The sequence below is a fragment of the Neomonachus schauinslandi genome, chromosome 10, assembly GCF_002201575.2.
Source record: "Neomonachus schauinslandi chromosome 10, ASM220157v2, whole genome shotgun sequence".
NCBI classification, from domain to species: domain Eukaryota; kingdom Metazoa; phylum Chordata; class Mammalia; order Carnivora; family Phocidae; genus Neomonachus; species Neomonachus schauinslandi.
Window position 1 is genome coordinate 86226000 of NC_058412.1, and position 24118 is coordinate 86250117.

At 35.9% G+C, this 24118-nt stretch overlaps 1 protein-coding gene across 1 annotated transcript in view; it reads left to right on the plus strand.

Moving 5' to 3' along the window:
• Window positions 1-745: 745 nt before the first annotated feature.
• The window catches only part of GCC2 (GRIP and coiled-coil domain containing 2), a 63815-nt gene continuing 40442 nt past the window's right edge, over window positions 746-24118 (plus strand). The window contains exons 1-10 of the mRNA XM_021680317.1: window positions 746-830; window positions 1212-1268; window positions 2263-2347; window positions 3500-3567; window positions 8003-8107; window positions 9046-11514; window positions 12447-12516; window positions 15070-15170; window positions 15263-15361; window positions 22600-22719. Coding sequence (XP_021535992.1) covers window positions 825-830; window positions 1212-1268; window positions 2263-2347; window positions 3500-3567; window positions 8003-8107; window positions 9046-11514; window positions 12447-12516; window positions 15070-15170; window positions 15263-15361; window positions 22600-22719 — 3180 coding nt within the window. The 5' untranslated portion in view covers window positions 746-824. The remainder of the gene's footprint in view (window positions 831-1211; window positions 1269-2262; window positions 2348-3499; window positions 3568-8002; window positions 8108-9045; window positions 11515-12446; window positions 12517-15069; window positions 15171-15262; window positions 15362-22599; window positions 22720-24118) is intronic.

Below are 24118 nucleotides of genomic sequence, written 5' to 3' on the forward strand. Positions count from 1 at the left end.
ATCCTTGCTCTCTTCTCCGGTTTGGTGTCTTCCCCCATCTCTGTCCCGACTGCCTGAGAGAGGACGTCTCTTTTGCTTCCTACCACATCAGCATGAGTTCAGAGTCCTCTCGAGCAGAGCACCCTGGGGGACCTCCTCACAGCCTCTAGAGCAAGAAATGCTTGTTTCAGGGGAAGCGCCATCCTTGGCTCCATCAGCTTCCTAGGGAGCTCACACGGCACCCTGCTGGACAACATCTGCCTAAGAAACCCCTCGAAATCAGCTGTCTGTCTGACAGGCACTCTGAGGATTCCCCTAAAGAGCAAGGTAGCTGGCCTTTCGGGGGTGCTTACCCCCCAATACAGTACTCCCATCATTTTTACAGGATTTTAAGATATGGAAAACGAGGCCCTGAGGGTTAATTTCCCCAATTCCCATAGCTAATAAATGGCAGTGGCAGGATTCAAACCTATCAGGGTTTGTGTCACTCAGCACCAGGGTTTGACCCACCTCAAACCAGGGTTTGAACGTGCGAAAACCTCCCACTCTCCAGGTTAGGCAGCAGCCGCAAGGCGGGAGTGGAGGGTGAGCTGGCAGCCGGCGGGGCGGGGCGCGTGCGGGGACCCGCCTCCTGGAGCAGAAGCGGAAGCGGAAGCGTCACCGGGCTGTAGCTATGGAGACGCGGGGCGGTGGGCCCCCCCCCCCCGAAGAAGCGCGACCTTTAACCTGCAGCCGAGGGTACGTCAGAGGCGGCCGCAGACGGAAGTGCGGAGGCGGCGGCGGCGGCGGCTGGGCTGAGGGGTTCCCGGGCTGTGGGGCTTCGTGGCCACTGCGGGCCGGCTGCCATGGAGGTAACGCTGCCGCGGCGGCCGGACTAGGACCCGGGCCCACCACCTCCCTGCCGGGCCTTCCCGCGCCGCGGTTTGGGATACGAGGATGGGCGCCGTGTGAGGGCTTTGCAGCCTCCCTTCCGCGCCCCGCAGCCCCGCAGCCCCGCGCTGTCCTGGTCTCCCCCTTGCCCTAAACTCAGCCCCTCGCAGTTATCTGGCCCCTTTACAGCCAGACAGTATACGATTTGTCACAGCGACAGATCCCCTCCTTCCCCAATTCTTTCTCACGTAGGAGTTTCCTACGCTTGATTCCACGGAAGGGCTTTTACCTATAAAGGTTCCAGCGTTCCGTCTGGGATTAGGAAAAGAGTTCCGACACCTGGGTTTGATTTTGTTTTGCAGGATCCTGTTCAAGATGGGATGGCTTCCCCAGCCACCCCTGGGACCGGGAAATCTAAGGTGAAGAGAATACAGTACTTGACTAGCGGGTTCACCTAAGAGTGGAAGGGTGATGAATGGAGAACCTTGGCATGGGTCGGTGGGGTGGCCTGTTTAAAAGAAATCCTTCTCCAAGGGATCTCAATTTTAGTTCCCACAGTAACCAATCTGTTATTTATTCTTTTTGAAGTTTCCTGCTATGAGAAGAGTTGACTTTTTGTTTACTTCCTGCTTCTGGTTAATGCTGCTGAGAGATTCTGCAATTTTTCAAACATTAAGCAAAGCAATCTAATTTACGAGGATTTATATAGTGTAGTGGAAGGAGCAGTGACATAAGTAGACCTCTCCTATGATGTAAAAAAAGAGAGTTGAATTAGGTAATATTTATGGTCCCATACAACATTTAATATTCAATGATTCTAAAAAGATGGTGGTTTATTGCTTGCATACTAAGTTTTTGGCACTTACCTGAACACTCAGTTACTTCATTTAAGCCTCATGATAAGCTTAAATGGTAAGATAGGTACTTTTATTATCCAGATTTTACAGATGAGAAAACTGAGCCCCAAGGGTTAAGTGATTTCCCTGATTTCTTAAAAAGACTTAATGCACCCTGATTCGTCTTGTTTCTGTAATTATGCTTACATGTTTTCATGTAGCCAAAGACTTATTTCAACCTTGAATAGAATAATTTTACAGCTCCAAGGAACTTTAAGTAGAATTAGTCCCAGTCCCCTAATTTTACAATTAAATCAAAATGCAGAAAGTGTCTTAACCTAAACAAGAATATATGTACATAAGAGGTTATGTGCTGTTGTTTTACATTTCATAGTAATTGCTCACCTAGTAATTATTAAGTTGAAGTTGCATTTGCTACTTTTTAAAAATGTGGTTTGGTTGACATAAAGATTTATTCAGTAGGATGTTTTTAAGAGGACATTATGGTTTTGTGTGTGTGTGTGGTATAATAGAAACATGAGTTATAACAAACTGGTAACATCATTACATCTTTCAGCTGGAAACATTGCCCAAGGAAGATCTTATCAAGTTTGCCAAGAAACAGATGATGCTAATACAGAAAGCTAAATCCCGATGTACAGGTATTGTGTTGAAAATATTCATCTTCACCACGATCTCATTGAAACATGGTTAAAAATAGTAGGTTTTTAATAGTATATTAGCTTATTTTGTTTACCAGTATATCCAATAAAATCATAATAATTATAGTGAAATCTATTCCTATTTAACATTCTAACCATTTGCCTGTGGTTTTGGGTTTTTTTGGGGTTTTTTTTGTTTTTTTTTTTTACCATTTCACATCACTAAACTGCAGTTATCTTTGAATTATTAAAATAAAGTCAGGGAAAAGGATCTTAAATTGTTAAAATTAAGCACTTTTTTTTTTACTTCATTTGGATTGTATATTGGTCTGAAAAAGCATTTTTTTTTCCTAGAGCAATCAGTTGAAATGTTAGAGACATAAGGTTGTGAGCCCAAAGGGTTTGTAAAAAGAGGCCTCAAGTAAAGTAATAAAAGATTTCCAGTCCTGGAATGTTGAAGTATATTTATTTGCTGAAGTTGATTGATTGCCTATTCACCTTTATATTCCAAAAGGATGTAGGTATTAGTGTCCTTTTTAATATATGTGGTGAGGCCATGAATTTCCTGTGACTAACAAATGCTAACTGCCCAGCCTAAAAGCCGAGATTTATGTTCTACTAGAAAAGGTCAAATTGTGTTTAGGGAGATTGGATCAGCTTGTGATAAAGAGAGTAATGTATTTGGAAAGGTGTTCGAGGCTCCAGACCTAGACATGAGTTAATGAAATAGGTTGGCATTTATGCTTAACGTGAGGTTAGTTGTTGCTTTAAGATTATACAGTAAGAAGTTATTTACAGCTAAAATAATATGTCTGGGATTTGCTACAAAAGTATCAGGATGGGTAAGAAAAAAGGAAAAGGGAGAAGTGCCGGGATGAAACAAGAGTCCGTGTAATAATTGCTGAATTAAGGTGATGGGTGTATTAATCATACTGTTCTTTCTACTTTTCTTATTTGTCTGGAGTTTTCCATAAGAAAAAGGAAAATAAAAGGTAATACTGGGTAAAGTTAATAGTTTCTCAAAATATCTGCTGCTTAAATGTATTCTAATTTGTAGTGGGTTTTTTTTTTTTTTTTAAGAATGTACTTATCACTCTAGACAATAATTATTTTCTTCATTTCTGAACTGGAATTTTTTTAATAATTATTTAGAATTGGAGAAAGAAATTGAGGAATTGAAATCAAAACCTATTGCTGGAGGAACTGATGATATTATTAAGGTAATGCAACAGTTGCAAATATTGCTTTAATTTTTATATATTTACTTAGAGGAAATGTCTAATGACAAATCAAATTTCCTTTAAAGCTGTCAGTCTGCCAGAGCCCTGTCTGGCTTTCTGTCCCTGTTTGTCCACTTCCTCCTGCCCTTGGTTAAGTTTTTTACCTCTCTGGTTGCCTGTAAAAAGAGTTAAATGACCTCTCCATCCCTTTCTGTTCTAAAATGAGTGTTCCTCTCTCCCGTCTTCATCCCACACACTCTGTAATTAGAAAACCCATGCTCAGGACTTTGATGATGATTTTTAGGCTGATAGATACATATAATCTGTTAATAGACATATATTCCTGGATGTGACTGCTGACATTTTGAGCTGTTTGGGGAAAGAAATATTCACCCATTTTTCTTGTCTTCATATTCATATTCAGACCAAATCCCCTTGCCTGGACAACCAGTGGCAGCCCTGTTTTTCAGGACTTTTAACTTTAGAGACTCTTCAGTTTTTCTGTTTCCTTTATCCTCTACGTGTGTCAGCCACCAGTGACTTCTAGTTCCTTCAGGATAACACTGTAGTTTATCAGTATGCTTTCTCCATTTCCATGGCTGTATGGTAAATGCCTCGTGTCATACTTAACTTTTTTTGATACCTCCCTAACCAGGCTCTCCTCTCTTTTCAGTTTTACATGCTTTTACTAGATCATAGGGTACTGTTTTTATTTTGTTATTCCCTGTCAAAGAAGCTGAATTCGTTATTCTTATTTACATGCCCTTAATGCTGACTAAATGCCTCCCCCACCCCCAGTTTGGCCTAATCTTCTTTAGAGTTTCTTTTACTTCTCAAAGCTCTGCAGTAATCTTTTTCCTTTTCTGTATTTATAATTTGAGTCTTGATATCTGTTCTTTGATTATAAGTTTATAAATTATTTTCTTACTAGGGGGCTCCCAACTTGTGAGCAGTGTACAATTGAAGGACTCCCAGAGAGTTACTGTAAGAGAGCTTTAAATCCCCATGCATATCTCACACGATTGCTTTGTTCTTTATTTAGCTAAGACAGTATATAAAGCATGCATAGTGTGCACAAATACCATTTGGATTCACAGGGTACTGAGTTACTTAAGTATTAGTGAATTCATAGTAGTTTTCTTTCCTTATTTGGTCATTTTGTATTTTATTAATCAGTGATAGCTGAAGTAAAACTACTTGATATTTACCTAAGAGTATTGACTATAGAGCCAGACACCCTGATTTAGATCTTTGGGTCCCTGCTCTGCCATGTATTACCTATGTGGCCATATCTAAGTTTCTTTCCTTTCAGTTCCTTCACCTGTAGACTAGAGAAAATAATAATAATACCTACTGTTCATAGAGGTGTTGTATTTTGAGTTAATACATGCTTAGAACTTAAAATTGCATCGGTCACATAAGTTCTCAATAATTTATTGTAGGGATGCCTGGGTGGCTCATTCGGTTAAGTGTCTGCCTTTGGCTTGGGTCATGATCCCAGGGTGCTGGGATCGAGTCCCACATCGGGCTCCCTGCTCAGGGGAGCCTGCTTCTCCCTCTCCCCGCTTCCCCCGTTTGCACTCCCCCCTTTGCTTGTACTATCTCTCGCTATCTCTCTCTCTCAAATAAATAAACTCTTTTGAAAAAATAAAATAAAAAATTCACTGTAATATATGTTATTGGCATATTTTATTTGTGGGGGTATTTAATACATACACACTAAAAAGGGGTTTTTTGTATCATTTAGTATCAGTTAACTCTTAGCCCTTGAAATACTTGTTATACAGTTGCATTCCAGAATATCTAAATATCTGCCCCTTATTTCCTCCTTATTCCCGAGTAGTGTATTCTCCCTTTCTGTCAAAACTGCTAAAGAGGAGATTAGAAAATTTCTCTAAGTTAACGAGCTTTACTTTTCAGGTTAATTTCATATTAAAGCATGTTATCCTCACCGCTCAAGTTTCAGAAAGTAAGTTTGGTAAAATTCATGAGAACAAAACCTTTGGCTTCTAATTCTAATGAGAGAATTACTTTGGGGAGTGAAAGAGATACGTATCAGTTATTCTGCTGCTATAAGTAATTTTTCTATTTTAGAAAAATCCTATACTGCAATATAATACATTCTCTACACCTCTGGAAAACTTCTTGCTAAGTTTTATCTCTTCGTTGGAAAAAGTACACTAGAAAAATGAGGCTCTGAATACAGAATTTTCTGTTTTTCCTATAATGTTAAAAATTTATGGCTTTTTATAAGTTTTAATTGTAATTAAAATTTCTGGAAATCATTTCTGGTAGTGATCTTCTAGTGCATTGGGATACATCTAAAATTTTATTCAAAGCTGACATGTTTGACTTCTATTTTAAATATAGGAATAATAATCCATATTTTCCATGTCAAAATTTGAAGTGTATGGTCTTATAGTGAACTTATATGCTGCTGCTAAATGCAAGGGGAAGGTGAAAACTGCATGTTAAGAGAATGGAATTTCTAGTACAGTCATTCTTGTTACTATCTCTTTGCTGGAATCAAATCTATGTTTGCTAAAAAATAACTGTCCATCTGTGCCTCTAACCTTCAAGGTTTTTTACAGCTGTTTTCAGTTAATGGCCTCTGTATATCTCCTAAATTTAATGAATGTATTTAGGCTTCCCCTGATATTTACCAGTCAAAAGTTTATATTGCAATACATTATGTATTATGAAAAACTAATTTTAAAACTAAAACTGTTTTAACCAAAGTAATATATGCATATGATTTACCAATAATGCTAATTACTAAAGAGCTTATTATAATACTAAATAACAGAATTATTTCTGTTTCTAAAAATATATGGTTATACTGCTATTCTTTGATTTATCCATTTAGACATTTAGCTCTTAACTTGCTGCTACAGCAGATGAAAATTTAGCTATCTTTCACAACAACTCTTACTTTCGGTCAAATAGATCAAATAACCTTTTCCATTTTTTCCTGGACCACCTCCTTCTAGAGCCTTGTGTCCTACACTGATTTGTTCTGGTCATTCTCTTGGTCTGCCGCACAGTTTTCCTGGAATTGGCCTTGTGCTGTGATCCTGTGAATTTCTATACTGCTTTCCTATTATTGGCCCCTTTTTGCTAGGTGACATGTCATTGACTTTCTTGGTTAACCTCATCTTATATAGAGTATGTCTTTCTGTAGCATTCTAAGAAGGGATGTTTGGGAGGAAAAATGTTGTCATCCCATATTTTAAAATGGCTTTATTCTACCCCTGTCTGAATAATAGCTATAACTTTATATAAAACTCTAAATTTTCTGCATCTGTTTTGTTTTTGTTAAAGTTTTTCTTTATTTCATGTAAGTTCAGAGGCAAGCAAATCTAGGGTGATGGTGGACTAATACTTATTTAGGATTTTAACATTTATTTGGATTTTAACCTTTAGGATTAACTTTATCTGGATTCGTGGTGAATTGGATATATGATTTTCCTGTTTGTAAAGTCCTCGGATATTTGTATCAAGTTATGCAAATTTTATAGAATAACTTGGGAATTGCTTCTTATTTTGTCTAAGTTCATATGTAATTGGGATAATCTGTTCTTTGAAAATTTGATGGAATTCACCTGTAAAACTCTTCCTTCTGTTTTCTTTAGTAGACAATTTTTAAGCCACTAGTTTCATTTTTAAGTAGTTATAGTATTAATTATGGTTTTTAATTTATTCTTGAGTTAATGAAGCTATATTTTTCTAGCAATTTTTATTCCTTTCATTTCAGTTGTTAATGTTGTTGCCAAATAATTGTTCGTAATATTCTCTTTAACTCTTTAATCTCTGATTTATATGTAAATATGTTTCCTTTTTATTTTTATGATTGTGACTTGTGTCTTCTCTTGGTCAGTCTTGCTAGAGGTTGTTTCATTAGCATTTTTTTTTTTTCAAAGAACTGACTCTTGTTGATTTAATTTCTGTTTCATTAACTTCCTATCCTGTTTAATTTCTGCAGAGAACAAACCTGTCTCTGAGAAAGAAGGGACATGAGTGGTTTCTTGCCTATTATTCTAACCACTCCCTATTCAGGTTTTCAACCAATCTCCAATTTTTGAATCCCACACATTATACTTCCCTTAACAGTATCTGGGGCCTCTGATTTCTGAGCATTTAGTTTTCTAGAGTATTTGCCAGCTTCTCATATGTGTTTCCTTGTGAAGGTACTGTGAGTTATACTTTTTGTCTTTCTAATTCAGTTCCTCCTCCACTTTTTAGTTTTCAAAAAATATGGTGAAATATCCCATATCCTCACTTCTTTTCTCCTTTTCTCTTTGTTCTTGTGTATAGACCTTTTTAAGTCTTTTATCCTTACTTCAGTGTGGTTTGGAAAAGGTGAAGAGAAAATTATGCATGTGGTCAATCCACCATGTTTAACCACAGGCAAACAAATCATCCTGTTCCAAAACAGGCATTGACTGAACGTCTGGATGCCATTCTTCTGGAAAAAGCAGAGACTGAGCAACAGTGTCTTTGTCTGAAGAAGGAAAATATTAAAATGAAGCAAGAGGTTGAGGTAAGACAACAGTTTAATGTTTGGTTTTTTATTTGTTAACTAATATGGTCATGAATTTTAGAGCTAAGACCTTAACGAGCATCTGGTCTGATTATAATAATTTACAAGAAGACAAGTTGATATCTAAAAAGAAAAATCATTAAAAATCATCTGGAACCATGAGAGACGATGGACTGTGAAAAACAAACAGGGTTCTAGAGGGGAGGGGGGTGGGAGGATGGCTTAGCCTGGTGGTGGGTATTGAGGAGGGCACATTCTGCATGGAGCACTGGGTGTTATGCACAAACAATGAATCATGGAACACTTCATCTAAAACTAATGATGTAATGTATGGGGATTAACATAAGAATAAAAAAAAAATCATCTGGATACATAGAATTGGAGCCAATGTTGTTGCATTGCTTAATCTTACTTATTGCTATAATGTCATTCTTTATTAAAAATTAATAAAGATTACATATTTTGTGAAACAGTACTTAAGTAAGTTGATTCTCACACATACTCTAAATATCATTATCTGTTCAGTTCTAGGATACTCAGTTGCCTTTTGGGTCTGGGCTAATTTTCTCCAAAAGTCCCTTATTATTTTACTCAGGAGATACTAATTAAAGTCTTGTGACTTAGTGCAACTTACATAATTTATCACTTTTTAAAAGGAAATTAAACTCAGAGATTTCTTATTTCTTAGTTATTATTTTGTGTTTTCTTGTCTTTTTAGTTATTACTTTGAATAACATATTTAATACTGCTGATGTGCAGTATATTGTCATACTTAAGGTAGTCACAGCCTGTGCAGAATTCTTGGAATCTCAGTATCCTATTTCTCTATGTACATTTTTGCTCACTTCCTTTTCTAATTAGTCTGTGGCTAATATTTTTCCTGAAGGCAGCTGTTTCTTTTGTCTTAAATAATTTTTGTGTGCTTGTTTTTGTAATAGGATTCTGTAACTAAGATCAAAGATGTGAACAAGGAGTTTGAACAATCGCAAAGAAACTATGTGAAAGAAATTGAAAATCTGAAAAATGAATTAATGGCAGTACATTCCAAGCACAGTGAAGATAAAGCTAGCTTGCAAAAGGAACTGGAAGAAGTAACCAAAAAACAATTAGAACTTTCTGAACAACTTAAATTCCAGGGTGACTGTGAAGATAATGTTAAAAAACTACAAGAGGAGATTCAGAATATCAGGCCAGCCTTTGAGGAGCAAATTTTGTATCTGCAAAAACAACTAAGAGCTGCCACAAATGAAAAGGAGAAAGAAATTACTCATCTCCAAGAAGTCATTGAGGCTAATTCCCAGCATTACCAGAAAGATGTTATTAGTTTGCAAAAAGAGCTTTTGCAATTGAAAGCTACACACCAAGAGCAGGTTAAAGAATTGATGTGCCAAATTGAAGCATCTGCTAAAGAACGTGAAGCAGAAGTAAATAATTTAAACCAGCTAAAGGAGAATTTAGTCAGACAAGGTGAGGCAAGTGAGAAGAACACTCAGGAGAAATATGAATGTGAATTAGAAAACTTAGAGAATACACCAAATGCAAACCATGAAAATCAGATGTGTCCTTTGGTCTTAAAAGATGCTTTTGTAGAACGAGTAGTAAACGAAAAAGTCAAACATTTAGAAAATACCTTAAAAGAATTGGAGTCTCAACATAGTATCTTAAAAGATGAGGTAACTTACATGAATAATCTTAAATTAAAACTTGAAATTGATGCACAACATATAAAAGATGAGTTTTTTCATGAACGGGAAGACTTGGAGTTTAAAATTAATGAATTGTTGCTAGCTAAAGAAGAACAGGGTTGTGTAATTGAAAAATTAAAATCTGAGCTAGAAGATTCAAATAAACAATTTTGCTATACTGTAGAAAAACATAACAAAGAAGTACAGAGTCTTAAGGAACAACATCAAAAAGAAATATCAGAACTAAATGAGACATTTTTGTCAGGCTCAGAAAAAGAAAAATTAACATTAATGTTTGAAATACAGGGTCTTAAGGAGCAATGTGAAAACCTACAGCAAGAAAAGCAAGAAGCAATTTTAAATTATGAGAGTTTGCGAGAGATTATGGAAATCTTACAAACAGAACTGGGGGAATCTGCTGGGAAAATAAGTCAAGAGTTTGAATCAATGAAGCAACAGCAAGCATCTGATGTTAATGAACTTCAACAGAAGCTCAGAACTGCTTTTAATGAAAAAGATGCTCTTCTTGAAACTGTGAATCATCTCCAGAGAGAAAACGAAAAGTTATCCCAACAAGAATTAGTACCAGAACTTGAAAATACCATAAAAAGTCTTCAAGAAAAGAATGAATTATGTTTAGTTAGTCTCAGTCAGAGAGATACCATGTTACAAGAATTTGAAGCAAAGATAAATTCTCTTACTGAGGAAAAAAATATTTTCATAGGTAAAATAAAATCTTCTCATGAAGAGATGGATAATCTCCATAAAAAATGTGAAAGGGAAGAAAGATTGGTCATAGAACTTAGGGAAAAAGTGGAACAAACTAGCCAGTACAACAGTGAACTAGAACAAAAGGTAAATGAATTAACGGGAGAACTAGAAGAAACTTTAAAAGAAAAGGATCAAAATAACCAAAAACTAGAAAAGCTTATGATTCGATTAAAAATTATTTCTGAAGACCAGGAAGCACTGTCATCTGAAGTGAAGTCTCCTTATGAGGAAAATAATAGATTAAGTTCAGAAAAGAACGAGTTAAATAGGGATTTGGAAGCTCTCCTGTCCCAAAAAGAAGGAGCTTTTATGCTTACGGAACACATTTCTGAATTAGAAAAGAAACTTCAGTTAGTGGTTGCAGAACGAGATAATTTAAGTACAGTGCTTGAAAATGAGCAGGTTCAGAAGTTATTTGTCAAAACTCAGTTGTATGGTTTTCTTAAGCAGATGGAGTCCAAAATTTCAGAAGAAAATGAAGAACAAGATGTTGTGAATGTCCTGCAAGCAATAGGTGAATCCTTAACTAAAATAAATGAGGAAAAACACAACATGATTTTTCACTATGATAAAAGGGCAGCAGAGTTAGAAAAAAAGATTGAGTGCCTTCAAGAAGAGAATACAGTTCAATGTGAAGAACTTCGATCTTTGCTAAGAGACCATGAACAAGAGAAAGTTCTCTTAAGGAAAGAGTTAGAAGAAACACTGTCACATAAAGAGGACTTGCAGTCTGATCTTCTAGAAATGAAGAATGCTAATGAAAAAACAAGACTTGAAAATCAGAATCTTTTAAGTCAAGTTGAAGAAGCCTCTCAAAAATTATGTAGCAAAAATGAAACCCATAATGTAAAAGAACAGTGTTTTGTAAAGGAACATGAAAATCTGAGGTTCTCACTAGAGCAAAAAGAAGCCGAATTACAGGATATGAGAGCAGAGTTGTTATTATTAAAGGTACTCTTATTTCAATTTTATTAATTTAAATAAATTCTTAATTCTAGTCCTAGATTCGAGAAAATATATACATTAAATTTTTACACTTAGAAGTAAATTTTTATCACTTAAGCTCAAATGACAATTTTCTGAAAGTACAGTAAACATTTTCGTGTTGTGTATCCTCTATCCACATTGGTCACTTTTTGGTTTTAGATCATTTTAGAATCTTTTTTTTTTTTTTTTTTTTAGATTTTTTATTTATTTATTTGATAGAGAGAGTGAGAGAGCACAAGCAGGGAGAACAGTAGAGGGAGAGGGAGAAGCAGGCTCCCCGCCAAGCAGGGAGCCCAATGCGGGACTCGATCCAGGGACTCCAGGATCATGACCTGAGCCGAAGGCAGACGCTTAACCATCTGAGCCACCCAGGCGCCCCATTTTAGAATCTTGATCTTGCATAAGATTAAATGATTAAGGGGTTAAATGTCCTGGTTAAAATTGTGCAACCAGTCACCACTAAAACTACATAATGAAAAAGACCTGAATTTCATTCTTGTGTGATATACATAATACCTTTCTTAAAGAGCACTGTTGAGCAGAAAAGTGGGCTATTGCAGTATTTAACTTTAGCCAAAATATTAGATTTTTCTCCAAAAATTTATGAAAGTATGATAAACAATCATCATTTAATCTTTCCCTTATTGCATTGTGTTTGATATGTGTCAGGTTATTCATCTTGGCCTTGGATACTACTGTTTGTTTGTTTTTTTATAGTAAATACTATATGCCTGATAAGGTCAGTATTACCTGGTCTGTCAAGGTAGGAAAAAGACTTCATCAAATTGCCTTTTATGTGAATTTTCTTTAATGAGGATTTTCTCAAGCATGACATGATGGCCAGTTCATTGTGGGGAATGAAGTGATTTTCTTTTTGTTTTTCCTATAAAATCTAGGATTCCTTAGAGAAATCACCTGTAGAAAATGATCAACCTTCTTTAGTAAAAGAGCTGGAAGAAAAAATAGGTAAGTATGGTTTTGCATATATTGTTGCAATGAATTACACAGATTCTTGTAGTGTTAGAGTCTGTTGAGAAATGTAGTAACCAGTTAATGAGTTGTTCAATCATAATAGCTAGCTGTCTCTTTCTAATGTCCCCATTCTTGCTTCTCTGCCATCTGTTTGCCTTCCCTTCCAAAATTACCACTTTCTTGTTTAATCCAAAGGACTGATGTGATTCCCTTTATAAATGGTTCCATGATTGTTTGGGGATTTTTCATTCATTTAGCAAACTTTATTTGAATGCCAGACTATATTAATAGCAGAGTGATTAAGATACAGACCATGTCTCAAAGAGTTCAGTGCCAGAAGGGGCTGTTATTGCAGTAGTTTGAGGTGTGGACAAGATACAGTGCTGGCACTACAGGAAGGCATGATTAACTGTCTTGAGTTAGGAAAAAACATCACAGAATAGGCTGTACTTTTGTTGTGTCTTGAAGAATGAGAAATTTGGCAAGAGAAGAGGCAGGAGGGAACAGCAGGTGCATGTATGTTAATATATATAAGATTAAGGAGCATACCAAGAAGTTCCTGGAGAGGCAGGAGTCCCATCACAAAAGCAAAAGAACGTGTGCAGAGCAATTGGGACTTTTTCCTAACGCATCTTCATCATACTAACATTACGGGGTAGCTATTTTATTCCCATTTAAAAATGAAGAAACAAATACTTAGAAGTATTAAGTAATGTGCCCATAATGCTTCAGTTTAGTGCCCAATTAGTCTGGTGGGGAAGAGGGAGAGGAGGAAGTTGTAAGATTTTATGATGAATCCTATTTTCTTGAGGTGGATGATTGAGGCAGGTAGAGTTAGATGAAATTAGGAACTCAGTTTGAAACATGTTATATAACAACCCTAATGGAAATGTCAGGTAGATTGCTAAATATGCAAATCTGGAGTTAGGGGGAGGGAGCTAGACCAGAGATAAAAAGTTGTAGTTAACATAATAGTTGCATTAAAAGCCATAAAATGGAGATCACCAAGGAAGTGAATGTAGAAAAAAGGAGACCAGAGACAATTAATCTGTCATTTAGAAATCTGAAAGACAGGAGCAGCAAAGGAGATTGAGAAGGAGTAGCCAGTGAGTTAGGAAAACCCAGAGCATAGAATGTCTTAGAAATTAAGACCAATGAAGTGCAAGTGATAGAAGTGTTTCAAAAGGGAACAAATATTTAACCATGGCAAATGCTGCTATAGGTCAAGTAACATTAGTACAATGAACTAATCATTAGATTAAGCAGCACAGAGGTCATTAGTAACTTGATAACCTGTTCTGTGATATGCTAAGGCCAGAGCCTGATTAAAATGAGTTCAAGAAAAAAAATGGGGGAAGAGAAATTTGAGAGCATGTGTACACAACTCTTAACACGGAGTTTTGCTATACAAGAAAGAGATGAGACAATAGCCAGATGGGAAGTGTGGTGATTTGCCTTTTTGTGTGTGTGCGATGTTTCACCAGTCCTTTTGTGACCTCTTCCCATCCTCTTTGGTCCTTCCACTGTTTGCTCTTAGCTTTAAAGCTCTTGATATTTTCCTTTTTGCATGTTGGGAAAAAATCCATTAGGGGGATTTGCTGCACAAGAAAAAGGGAGCATTGCTGCACTGATGCCTGAGTGGGTGAGAAGGTTATAGAATGAAATGCAGAAGTGGAACAGCTGGCCAGTGCTGCACACACACAGAACAGTCACCTGTAGCAGCAGAGGAAGGCAGAGGCTGTGAGCACAGGTGCATCTAGAATAACAAGCAAGAACAGAAATTCAGATCGTGACTTAAGCAGAAATAGCAAGAATTAAGATCTGGAACACAGGAGTTGAAATAGAGGAGATGGCTAAAGACATTAAGGGAGAGATCAGGATTGGGTACGTAAAACACATTATGGGTTTAGTTGTAAAAATTATACCTGCCAACCAAGAGGAGTGTGCCTATAGAGCCTAAGTATTTAACTGTGTCTGGTATTTCCCTTGATTTGCAGATTGCCACCAAAAGTCCTACGGTACTTGAGTTTCTGGGAAATCTTTTTTTTTTTTTTTAAGATTTTATTTATTTATTTGAAGGAGAGAGAGCACAAGTGGGGGTGGGGAAGGGCAAAGGGAGAGGGAGAAGCTAACTCCTTGCTGAGCAGGGAACCCGATAGGGGGCTTGATTCCAGGACCCTGAGATCTTGATCTGAGCCAAAGGCAGACTCTTAACCAACTGAGCCACCCAGGTGCCCTCTAGGAAGTCTTCTAACATTAAAGGAATACTAACACCCTCTCTAATTTCTAGCTGCTTATGAAATGATTTTTAAGAAAAGTAGGCTATTTTGATTGCAGGAAATTTTTTACATTGTTTGCCTTGCTTAGGTAATGAATAAGCTTTCACTTAAAAAATATTAATATTTTTGCTACTTATTTCATTACTTTTAATTCCAAATTACAGATTTTGTGTTCCCAATTAAAGGTCAATTTCAAAGGCTAAAATAAGTAAATTGGGTTTTTTTTCCTTTTGAGTTCATATATAATTCTTTCATTTTGTGTTTTTAGGATATCTGGAAAAAGAATCCAAAGAGAAAGAGGAAAAAATAAATAAGATAAAACTGGTTGCTGTGAAGGCAAAGAAAGAACTAGATTCTAGCAAAAAAGAGGTAAGGGGACTTAAAAATGCAAGCTTCAAGAATTTTACATGTTAGAAAATCTAGTACTTCTGTCCATAAAAAACTTCTTATATTTAAAATAGGCCCAGAGTCTACGGGAAGAGCTAGAATCTGTTCGATCAGAAAAGGATCAGTTGTCTACTTCCATGAGAGATCTCATTCAAGGAGCAGAAAGCTATAAGGTAAAAATAGTTATTTTAATAGCAAGTTATATTTGGAACTTCTAAGTTAAGGAATGTACTAGAAATGTGAAACTCTTGTCCATAACACAGTCACCTTGTATTTTTTAGTAAATCCTTTTTTCTATTTTTTTGTGTAATGTGGTAGCATCCTAGTATCAAGATTTTAAGTGTCTAAGCTTTAAAGTTCCTTCAAGCTATTATTTTTTTAAAACTAAAATTCTGTTTTGGGATTTCCTAATAAAATAAGTAACAAAAAAGATGGCTATTATTACTGTTATTATTTTATATTCTGGCCAAGTGAATAAACTTGAAGCTCAAACAACAGTCTAAAAAGAAAGTGAATGCATTATTTGGAGGTAATAATGCTTGTCAACCTAACATGAGAATCTATTATAAAAAAAAATAAAATGAGAGTGCAATGACATCATTAAATGTAAGATAAATACCATTACATTCTTTTATGTATCTATTTGGCAAATATTTATACAGTCAGGCCGAATACTGAGTTCTAGGGAGGTGCAGTCAACCAAATACACTAAATTTGTGCCCTCTTAGGACTTAAATTCCAGTGGCAATAATAAAAAGTAGACAAAAATATAAGAAACTTACTGTGTAGAACAATAAATGTGGGTGGTAGGGACAAGAAAGTAAGCCAAGTGGGATTGATTGAAAGAAGAAAATTCCATAGTAGCCAAAAAATAAAATTTTTGGAAGAACTTTAATGAGAAAATTTGGCCCTCATGAAGAAAACTACAGAACATATATATGGCAACTATTATTATTTGAAATACTAGTTTTCAGGTTGGTTTACATGTTCCAAAACAATCTCACTAAAAAATCTAGGATTTTTTTTGACTGGGCAATCTTGATCATTCTAAGTTTCAAATGGAAAATAAGTTCACAAGAATAGTAAATACTTTTTAAGTGAAAAAAGAAAATGGACATCTTGCTTTAGCAGATGCTAAAATTTATTATGAAACCATAATAATGTGATCCAGGTCTGATGTAGAAATAAGACATTAACAGAAGACATAGAGACTTCTGTATAACAACAAACACTTCTAGGCCAGGCTCTCTTCTAAGCACTTTACATATCTTATCACACTTAATTCTCAAAAGAACCCCAAGAAATATGTTACTAACATTGCCAGTTTACAAGTGAGGAATCCGAGGCGCAAAGAGATTAAGAGACTCAAATCACAGAGCAAGTAACAGTAAAGCTAGGATTGGATTCAGGCAGTCTGGTTCCAGATTTGTTCTAACACCGAGTAAGCTATGCTGTATACTACAGTAAGATCTAAAAACATAGAAACCAACAAAGAAGGAATTAAATAACTACTTCAGAATAATTTAGTCGGATTTTTACTTCACTCCCACACACCAAAATGAATTCTAGATGGATTTAAAGAGTTTTGTCAAATGTGAAAGGGATTTTTAAAAACCTAGTATAAGACACTTAATCATTTGAGTTCTGGATATGAAATATGTTTCTAAACTTAAAGCAGTTAAAGAAGTTACAAAGAAAAAGATAAACTGAACTATAATAAAAATATAAACTTAACATGAAAATATGACAAGGGATTAATATCCTTAATATATAAAGGTATCTGACAAATTCATTTTGTAAAACACTTATTTGAGTTTAAATATAGGCTTGTCTTTTATGAGCCATTAGCAATTTGCTTCTTTCAATTTTAAGAACCCCATAATATGTTTTATTAATTTTTCGTCCATGGGTAGACCAGGTATGCCAGATTCTTTGTTTAGAATATAGATTTCAAAAGTCTGAAAAAGAATAGAATATCACCTGTGAGACAAGAACAAGGTATAACTGCAATAATGAGAATACTCAGAGGAAAAGACATGCCTTTCAACAAACGTAAAAAGTTCTTTGGAAAATGATATAGGTCAGACTCAGAAAAGGCAACACAATATTGAAGAAGAACAAAATGGGAGGATTAACCTGACCTCAAGACTTAACTATAACACTACAGCAATCAAGACAATGTGATGTTGGTGAAAGAATAGACAGATCAGTGGAACAGAATAGAGAGCCCAGAAAAAGACCCACATAAATATAGTCAACTGTTCTTTGACAGTGGAGCAAAGGTAATCTTTTCAACAAATGGTGCTGGAACAACTGGACATGCACATACAAAACAAACGGAATCTCGACACAGACCTTATGTCCTTCACAAAAATTAACTCAGTGGATCACAAGCCTAAATGTAAAACATAAGACATGAAATTCCTAGAAGATAATGGGATAAAACCTAGTTAATTTGGGTATGGCAATGACTTTTTAGATAGAACACCAAAGCCCTGACCCATGAAAGAATTGATAAGCTATATATACTTCATTTAAATTACAAATTGCTGTTCTGTGAAAGATAATATCAAGAGAATGAGAAGGCATAGACTGGGAGAACATATTTGCAAAGGACATATATCTGATGAAGGACTGTTATCCCAAAATATGCAAAGAACCACTAAAACTCAACCGAAACCTGATTTTAAAAATGGGCCAAAAACTTCACAGATACCACACCAAAGAAGATAAAGAGATGGCAAATAAGCATATAAAGATACTCCACACCATATGTCATCAGGGAAGTACAAATGAAAACAATGAGATAACCACTGCACACCTATTAGAATGGCCAAAATCTGAAACACCAACACTACCAAATGCTGACAAGGACATGGAGCAACAGGAACTCTCATTTAGGAACTCTGGTGGGGTTGCAAAAGAGTAAGTACGGCCATTTGGGGAGAAATTTGGCAGTTTCTTATGAAACTAAACCTACTCTTACCCTACAATCTAGTAACCATTGGTATTTACCCAACGCAGTTGAAAACATATCCACACAAAAACCTGCACATAGATGTTTATAGCAGCTGTATTTATAATTGCCAAAATTTGGGAACAACCAGAGTGGCCTTCAGTAGGTGAATAGATAAGCTGTGGTACATTCAAACAATGGAGTATTATTCAGCACTAAAAAGAAATGAGCTATCAAGCCATGAAAAGGTTTGGAGGAAACTTAAATGTATACTATTACCAAGCAAAAGAAGCCAATCTGAAATGTCTACATAATGTATGATTCCAACTATATGACATTCTGGAAAAGGCAAAAGACAGTTGAGAAAAAAAGCAATCAGTGGTACCCAGGGGTTTGGGGAAGGAAGGGATAAATAAGTGGGGGAAAAATGGAAAGAGGTGGGAAAATCCTCTGTGGATTTTTAGCTTGTGAAACTACTCTGTATGATAATCTATAATGGAGGATGTATGTCATTTTAAATTTTTCCAAACCTAGAGAATGTATAACACCAAAAGTAAACCCTAATGTAAACTATGGACTTTGGAGGATGATGTGTCCTTGTAGGGTCATCAGTTACAATAAATGTACCACTGTGGTGGGGCTTGTTGATAATGTCAGAGGCTCTGCATTTGGGGTGGAGGGGTAATGGGAAATCTATGTACCTTCCTCTCAGTGTTGGTGTGAACCTAAAACTTCTCTAAAGAAAAAAAAATGAAGTCTATTAAAACATTTTTAAAAATAGGTTTTATAGTTGTAAAATTTTCTAAATCTTTGAGTAGGGTAGGGATTTCATTTGTGATGAAACATCAGGATTTAAGATTAAATCAGCAGTGCTGATATGTTTAAGAATGATGATCACTAGGGTGCTTGGGTTGCTCAGTTGTTGAGCATCTGCCTTCTGCTCGGGTCGTGGTCCCAGCGTCCTGGGATCGAGCCCCACATCGGGCTCCCTGCTCTGCAGGGGGCCTGTTTCTCCCTCTCCCACTCCCCCTGCTTGCGTTCCCTCTCTTGCGCTGTCTCTGTCTGTCATATAAATAAATAAAATCTTTAAAAAAAAATGATAATCACTAAAAGCAAAGCAAAGCTGGAGACATCACAATTCCGGACTTCAAGCTATATTACAAACTGTAATCATCAAGACAGTATGGTATTGGCACAAAAACAGACACATAGATCAATGGAACAGAAAAGAAAAGCCATGTATAGACCCACAACTATATGGTCAGTTAATCTTCGAGAAAGCAGAAATGAATACTTGATGGAAAAAATCTCTTCAATAAATGGTTTTGGGAAAACTGCACAACAACTTACCAAAGAATGAAACTGGACCACTTTCTTACACTACACAAAAATAAATTCAAAATGGATGGAAAACCTAAATGTGAGACAGAAAACCATCAAAATCCTAGAGGAGAACACAGGCAGCAACCTCTTTGACCTCAGCCACCTGAGCCACCCCAACTTCTTACTAGACATGTTGCCGGGAGCAAGGGAAACAAAAGCAAGAATGAACTATTAGGACTTCATCAAGATAAAAAGCTTTTACACAGCAAAGGAAGAAGTCAACAAAACCAAAAGACAACTGACAGAATGGGAGAAGGTATTTGCAAATGACATATCTGATGATGGGTTCGTATCCAAAATCTATAAAACTCAACACCCAAAAACTAAATAATCCAGTTAAGAAATGGGCAGAAGATATGAACAGACATTTTTCCAAAGAAGACATCCAGATGACTAGCAGATACATTTTTTTTAAAGATTTTGATTATTTATTTGTCAGAGAGAGCACACGCACAAGCAGGGGGAGCAGCAGGCAGAGGGAGAAGCAGGCTCCCCGCTGAGCAAGACCCTATGACCTGAGCCAAAGGCAGGCACTTAACTGACTGAGCCACCCAGCCATCCCTAGCAGATACATTTTAAAAAGATGCACAACATCACTCATCCTCAGGGAAATACAAATCAAAACTACAATGAGATACCACCTCTCTTGTCAGAATAGCTAAAATTAACAACTCAGGAGATAACAGACGTTGGTGAGGTTGTGGAGAAAGGGAAACCTTACACTGTTGGTGGGAATGCAAGCTGGTGCAGCCACTCTGGAAAACAGTACAGAGGTTCCTCAAAAAGTTGAAAATAGAGCTACCCTATGACCCAGCAATTTCACTACTGGGTAGTAGTAGGATACAAAAAGTGATTCAAAGGGGTGCATGCACCCTGATATTTATAGCAGCATTATCAACAATAGCCAAACTATAGAAAGAGCCCAAATGTCCACTGACAGATGAATGGATAAAGAAGATGTGGCATATATACATTCACACACACACACACACACACATACACACAATGGAATGTTACTCAGCCATCAAAAAGAATGAAATCTTGCCATTTGCTACAACGTGGATGGAGCTAGAGTGTATTATGCTAAGCAAAATAAGTCAGAAAAAGACAAGTACCATATGATTTCACTCATATGTGGAATTTAAGAAACAAAACAAATGAACATAGCAGAAGGGAAAAAGAGGAATGCAAACCATAAGAGACTCTTAACTATAGAGAACAAACTGAGGGTTGATGGGGGGAAGCAGGTGGGGGATGGGCTAAATGGGTGATGAGTATTAAGGAGGGCACTTGTGATGAGCACTGGGAATTATATGTAAGTGATGAATCACCAAATTCTACACCTGAAACCAATTTTACCATATATATTACTAGTATTTAAATAAAAAATGAAATTAAAAAAAATTACCGCTTTTTGTAAAAACAGACTTATAACTGAGCTCCATTAGGTTCCTTAAGGAGCATCAATATTAGGATGCTCAGTAATTTTGTGGATTACTAGTGAATTTGGCTAGTTTCTTTTTCCAGTCTTCGTATCACTTAAAATCATCATCTTTATCAGTTTTTTTTTTTTTTTAAGATCTGAACACGCAACAGTTCTGAAGGGATGATAATTCATAATTATTCTTTGCTGAGAAGAAGCATCAGCATATGCATCAAGGAAATTAGACCATTGCGTGCATGGCATTCATTTTTTGTTCCAGTGCTCCCCTTAGGAATAATATATGATTATAGTCAGAATTTCCTGTAGGGAGCCATTATTTACTAGAGTCAGCTTTGATACTCAATTTTTGCAGTCCTTGACAACTATTAGAACCATAGCGAGTAAAAACAAAGAAGACCAGATAGAGTTTAAGAGGATAAAGATCTCTGATCTTGGAGTTAGAGGAATTTGCACAAATACAAAACAAGCGTGAAATCTTCTCTCTGTGGAAAAGAACACAAATGATTTCTCAATATGCCAAGAAGTAACAGAATCCTCAGACAAATAAACATGAACAAACAAATTTATAAGCCAGCTTCTAGATTCCCAATTCCTGCCTTTTACCTATCACAAGATGGATAGACCATAAAATTGAAACCCAGATTCTAACACTCAGCTACCAGTGTGGATAATAGTTGATTATGTATAAATCAGAATTAGAAACAAAATTAGATTTGGCCAAGAATCAGATTTGGCAAGCAGGAATCAGAAAGAGCATATAATTGTCACACATGAGACCCCAAAGGAGTCTGGGAAGGGGAGCCAAGGACTCAAGAGGTCCTGGTCTGGATGAAGGCCACTTTTGAGGCTTTCCAAAATAAACTTTCAAAGAAAACTCAGATTTTGTTTGTTATTATGCACAAAAATTCATTTATGTGAAGGAGAATAGTCAGTAGTTCTCCAGGAACAAAAGTGAAAACAGGATTTATAAGAGAGGAGAGAGGAAGAAAAAAATATCCCACATACAGTCTGGAAACAGTGAATCTCATGTACATATTTTGGAGGATAACCTGATTTGCTAGTATGTCACAAAAAGGCCAGTCTGGGCATTTTGTTCTTGAGCAGGCACAAACCAGAAATATTAAAGAAAATTCCATTGGTTTTAGAGTTCAGAAAATGTTAAACATTTTGCCACAGAGTATGAGACACTGTTTTTATAAAATATCTTCCTATGTTCCTCCATTAGCACTTCTACCTTATATTAGGCTGGGCCTAAAACATTTCCCTATCAGAATCCTTTAGGTGGAGTTAGTTAAGGCAACCAAGTTAAACTTTTCTTCTCCTTCTCTAATTTTTGTTTATGTTTCAGAAGTTTATTTTTGTTGATGACTAGAATATTTAACTTGCAAATATTATATTGTATAAATGTAAAATCATTTTGCTCTCTAATAGTTCCCCCCATACTAAAAGTCATCTGAATTATACTAATTTTATTATATAATGCCAGTTAGATATTCTACCAGATGTTGAATTTAAATACTTTAAGCTTTCAGAATGGACTCATAAATGTTATATCAAGATGGTTTGATAATACAGTCTGGTTGAATGTATAATTGCCTGAAGTTAAATCCTTTTGCCTTTTTTTGAAGAATCTTTTATTAGAATATGATAAGCAGTCAGAGCAGCTGGATGTGGAAAAAGAACGTGCTAATAATTTTGAGCATCACATAGAAGACCTTACAAGACAATTAAGGAATTCAACTTTTCAGGTAAAAAAAAATTTTGAGGTATAATTGACATATAACATTATGTTACTTTAGTTTCAGGTGTACAACATCATGATTTGTATATATTGTGAAATCTAGTTAATACCTGCCACCATACATAGTTAAAGAATTTTTTTCTTGCAATTAGAATTTTAAGGTTTACTCTTTTAGCAACTTTCAAATATTCAGTACCTTATTAACTATAGCACTATGCTATATATTACATTTCGTGATTTATTTATTATAACTGAACGTTTGCACCCTTTGACCCCCTTCACTGATTTCACCCACACCCCACCCTGTGCCTCTGGCAACCACATATCTTCTCTCTATGAGCTTAGCTGTTATTTTTTTTAATTCTACATATAAGTGAAATCATACAGTATTTGTCTTTATCTGACTTACTTCACTTAGCATACTGCTCTCAAGGTCCATTCATGTTGTCACAGATGGCAAGATTTCATACTTCTGTATGGCCAAATAATATTCTATTGTATGAATACACCACATTTTCTTTATCCATTCATCCATCACTGATCACTTAGGTTGTATCCTTATCCTGGTTATTGTTAGTCATGCTGCAGTGAATATGGCTGTACATATATCTTTTTGAGTTAGTGTTTTTGTTTTCTTTGAATAAATACACAGAAGTGGAATTATTGGATCATATGGTAGTTCTGTTTTTAATTTTTTAAGGAACTTCCCATACTGTTTTCCACAGTGGCTGCACCAATTTACATTTTCACCAACAGTACACAAGGGTTCCCTTTTCTCAACATCCTTGCCAACACTTGTTTCTGGTTGTTGTTGTTGTTGTTGTTTAATAGCCATTCTAACAGGTATGAGATGATATTTCATTGTGGTTTTGATTTGCATTTCTCTAATGATCCATGACGTTGAACATCTTTTCATGTACCTATTGGCCATCTATATGTCTTTGGGAAAATGTCTATTTAGATATTCTGCCCATTTTTAAATCAAACTGTTTGGTTTTTCGCTATTGAGTTGTAGGAGTTCTTTATTTAGGATAGTAACCCATTATCAGCTACAGGATTTACAAGTAATTTCTTCCATTCAGTACATTGCCTTTTCATTCTCTTGATGGTTTCTTTTGCTGTAAAGAAGCTTTTGAGTTTGATGCAGTCGCATGTGTTGATTTTTGTTTTTGTTGCCTTTGCCTTTGATGTCAGGTTCAAAAAATTATTGACAAGACCAATGTCAAGGAGTTTACTGCCAATCTCTAGGAGTCTTAATAGGTTTCAGGTCTTATATTCAAATTTTATGCCATTTTGAGTTAATTTTTGTGTAAGGTGTAAGATAGTGGTCCAGTTTCATTCTTTTGCATGTGTCCATCCAACTTGCCCAACACCATTTATTGAAGAGACTGTCCTTTTCTTATTGT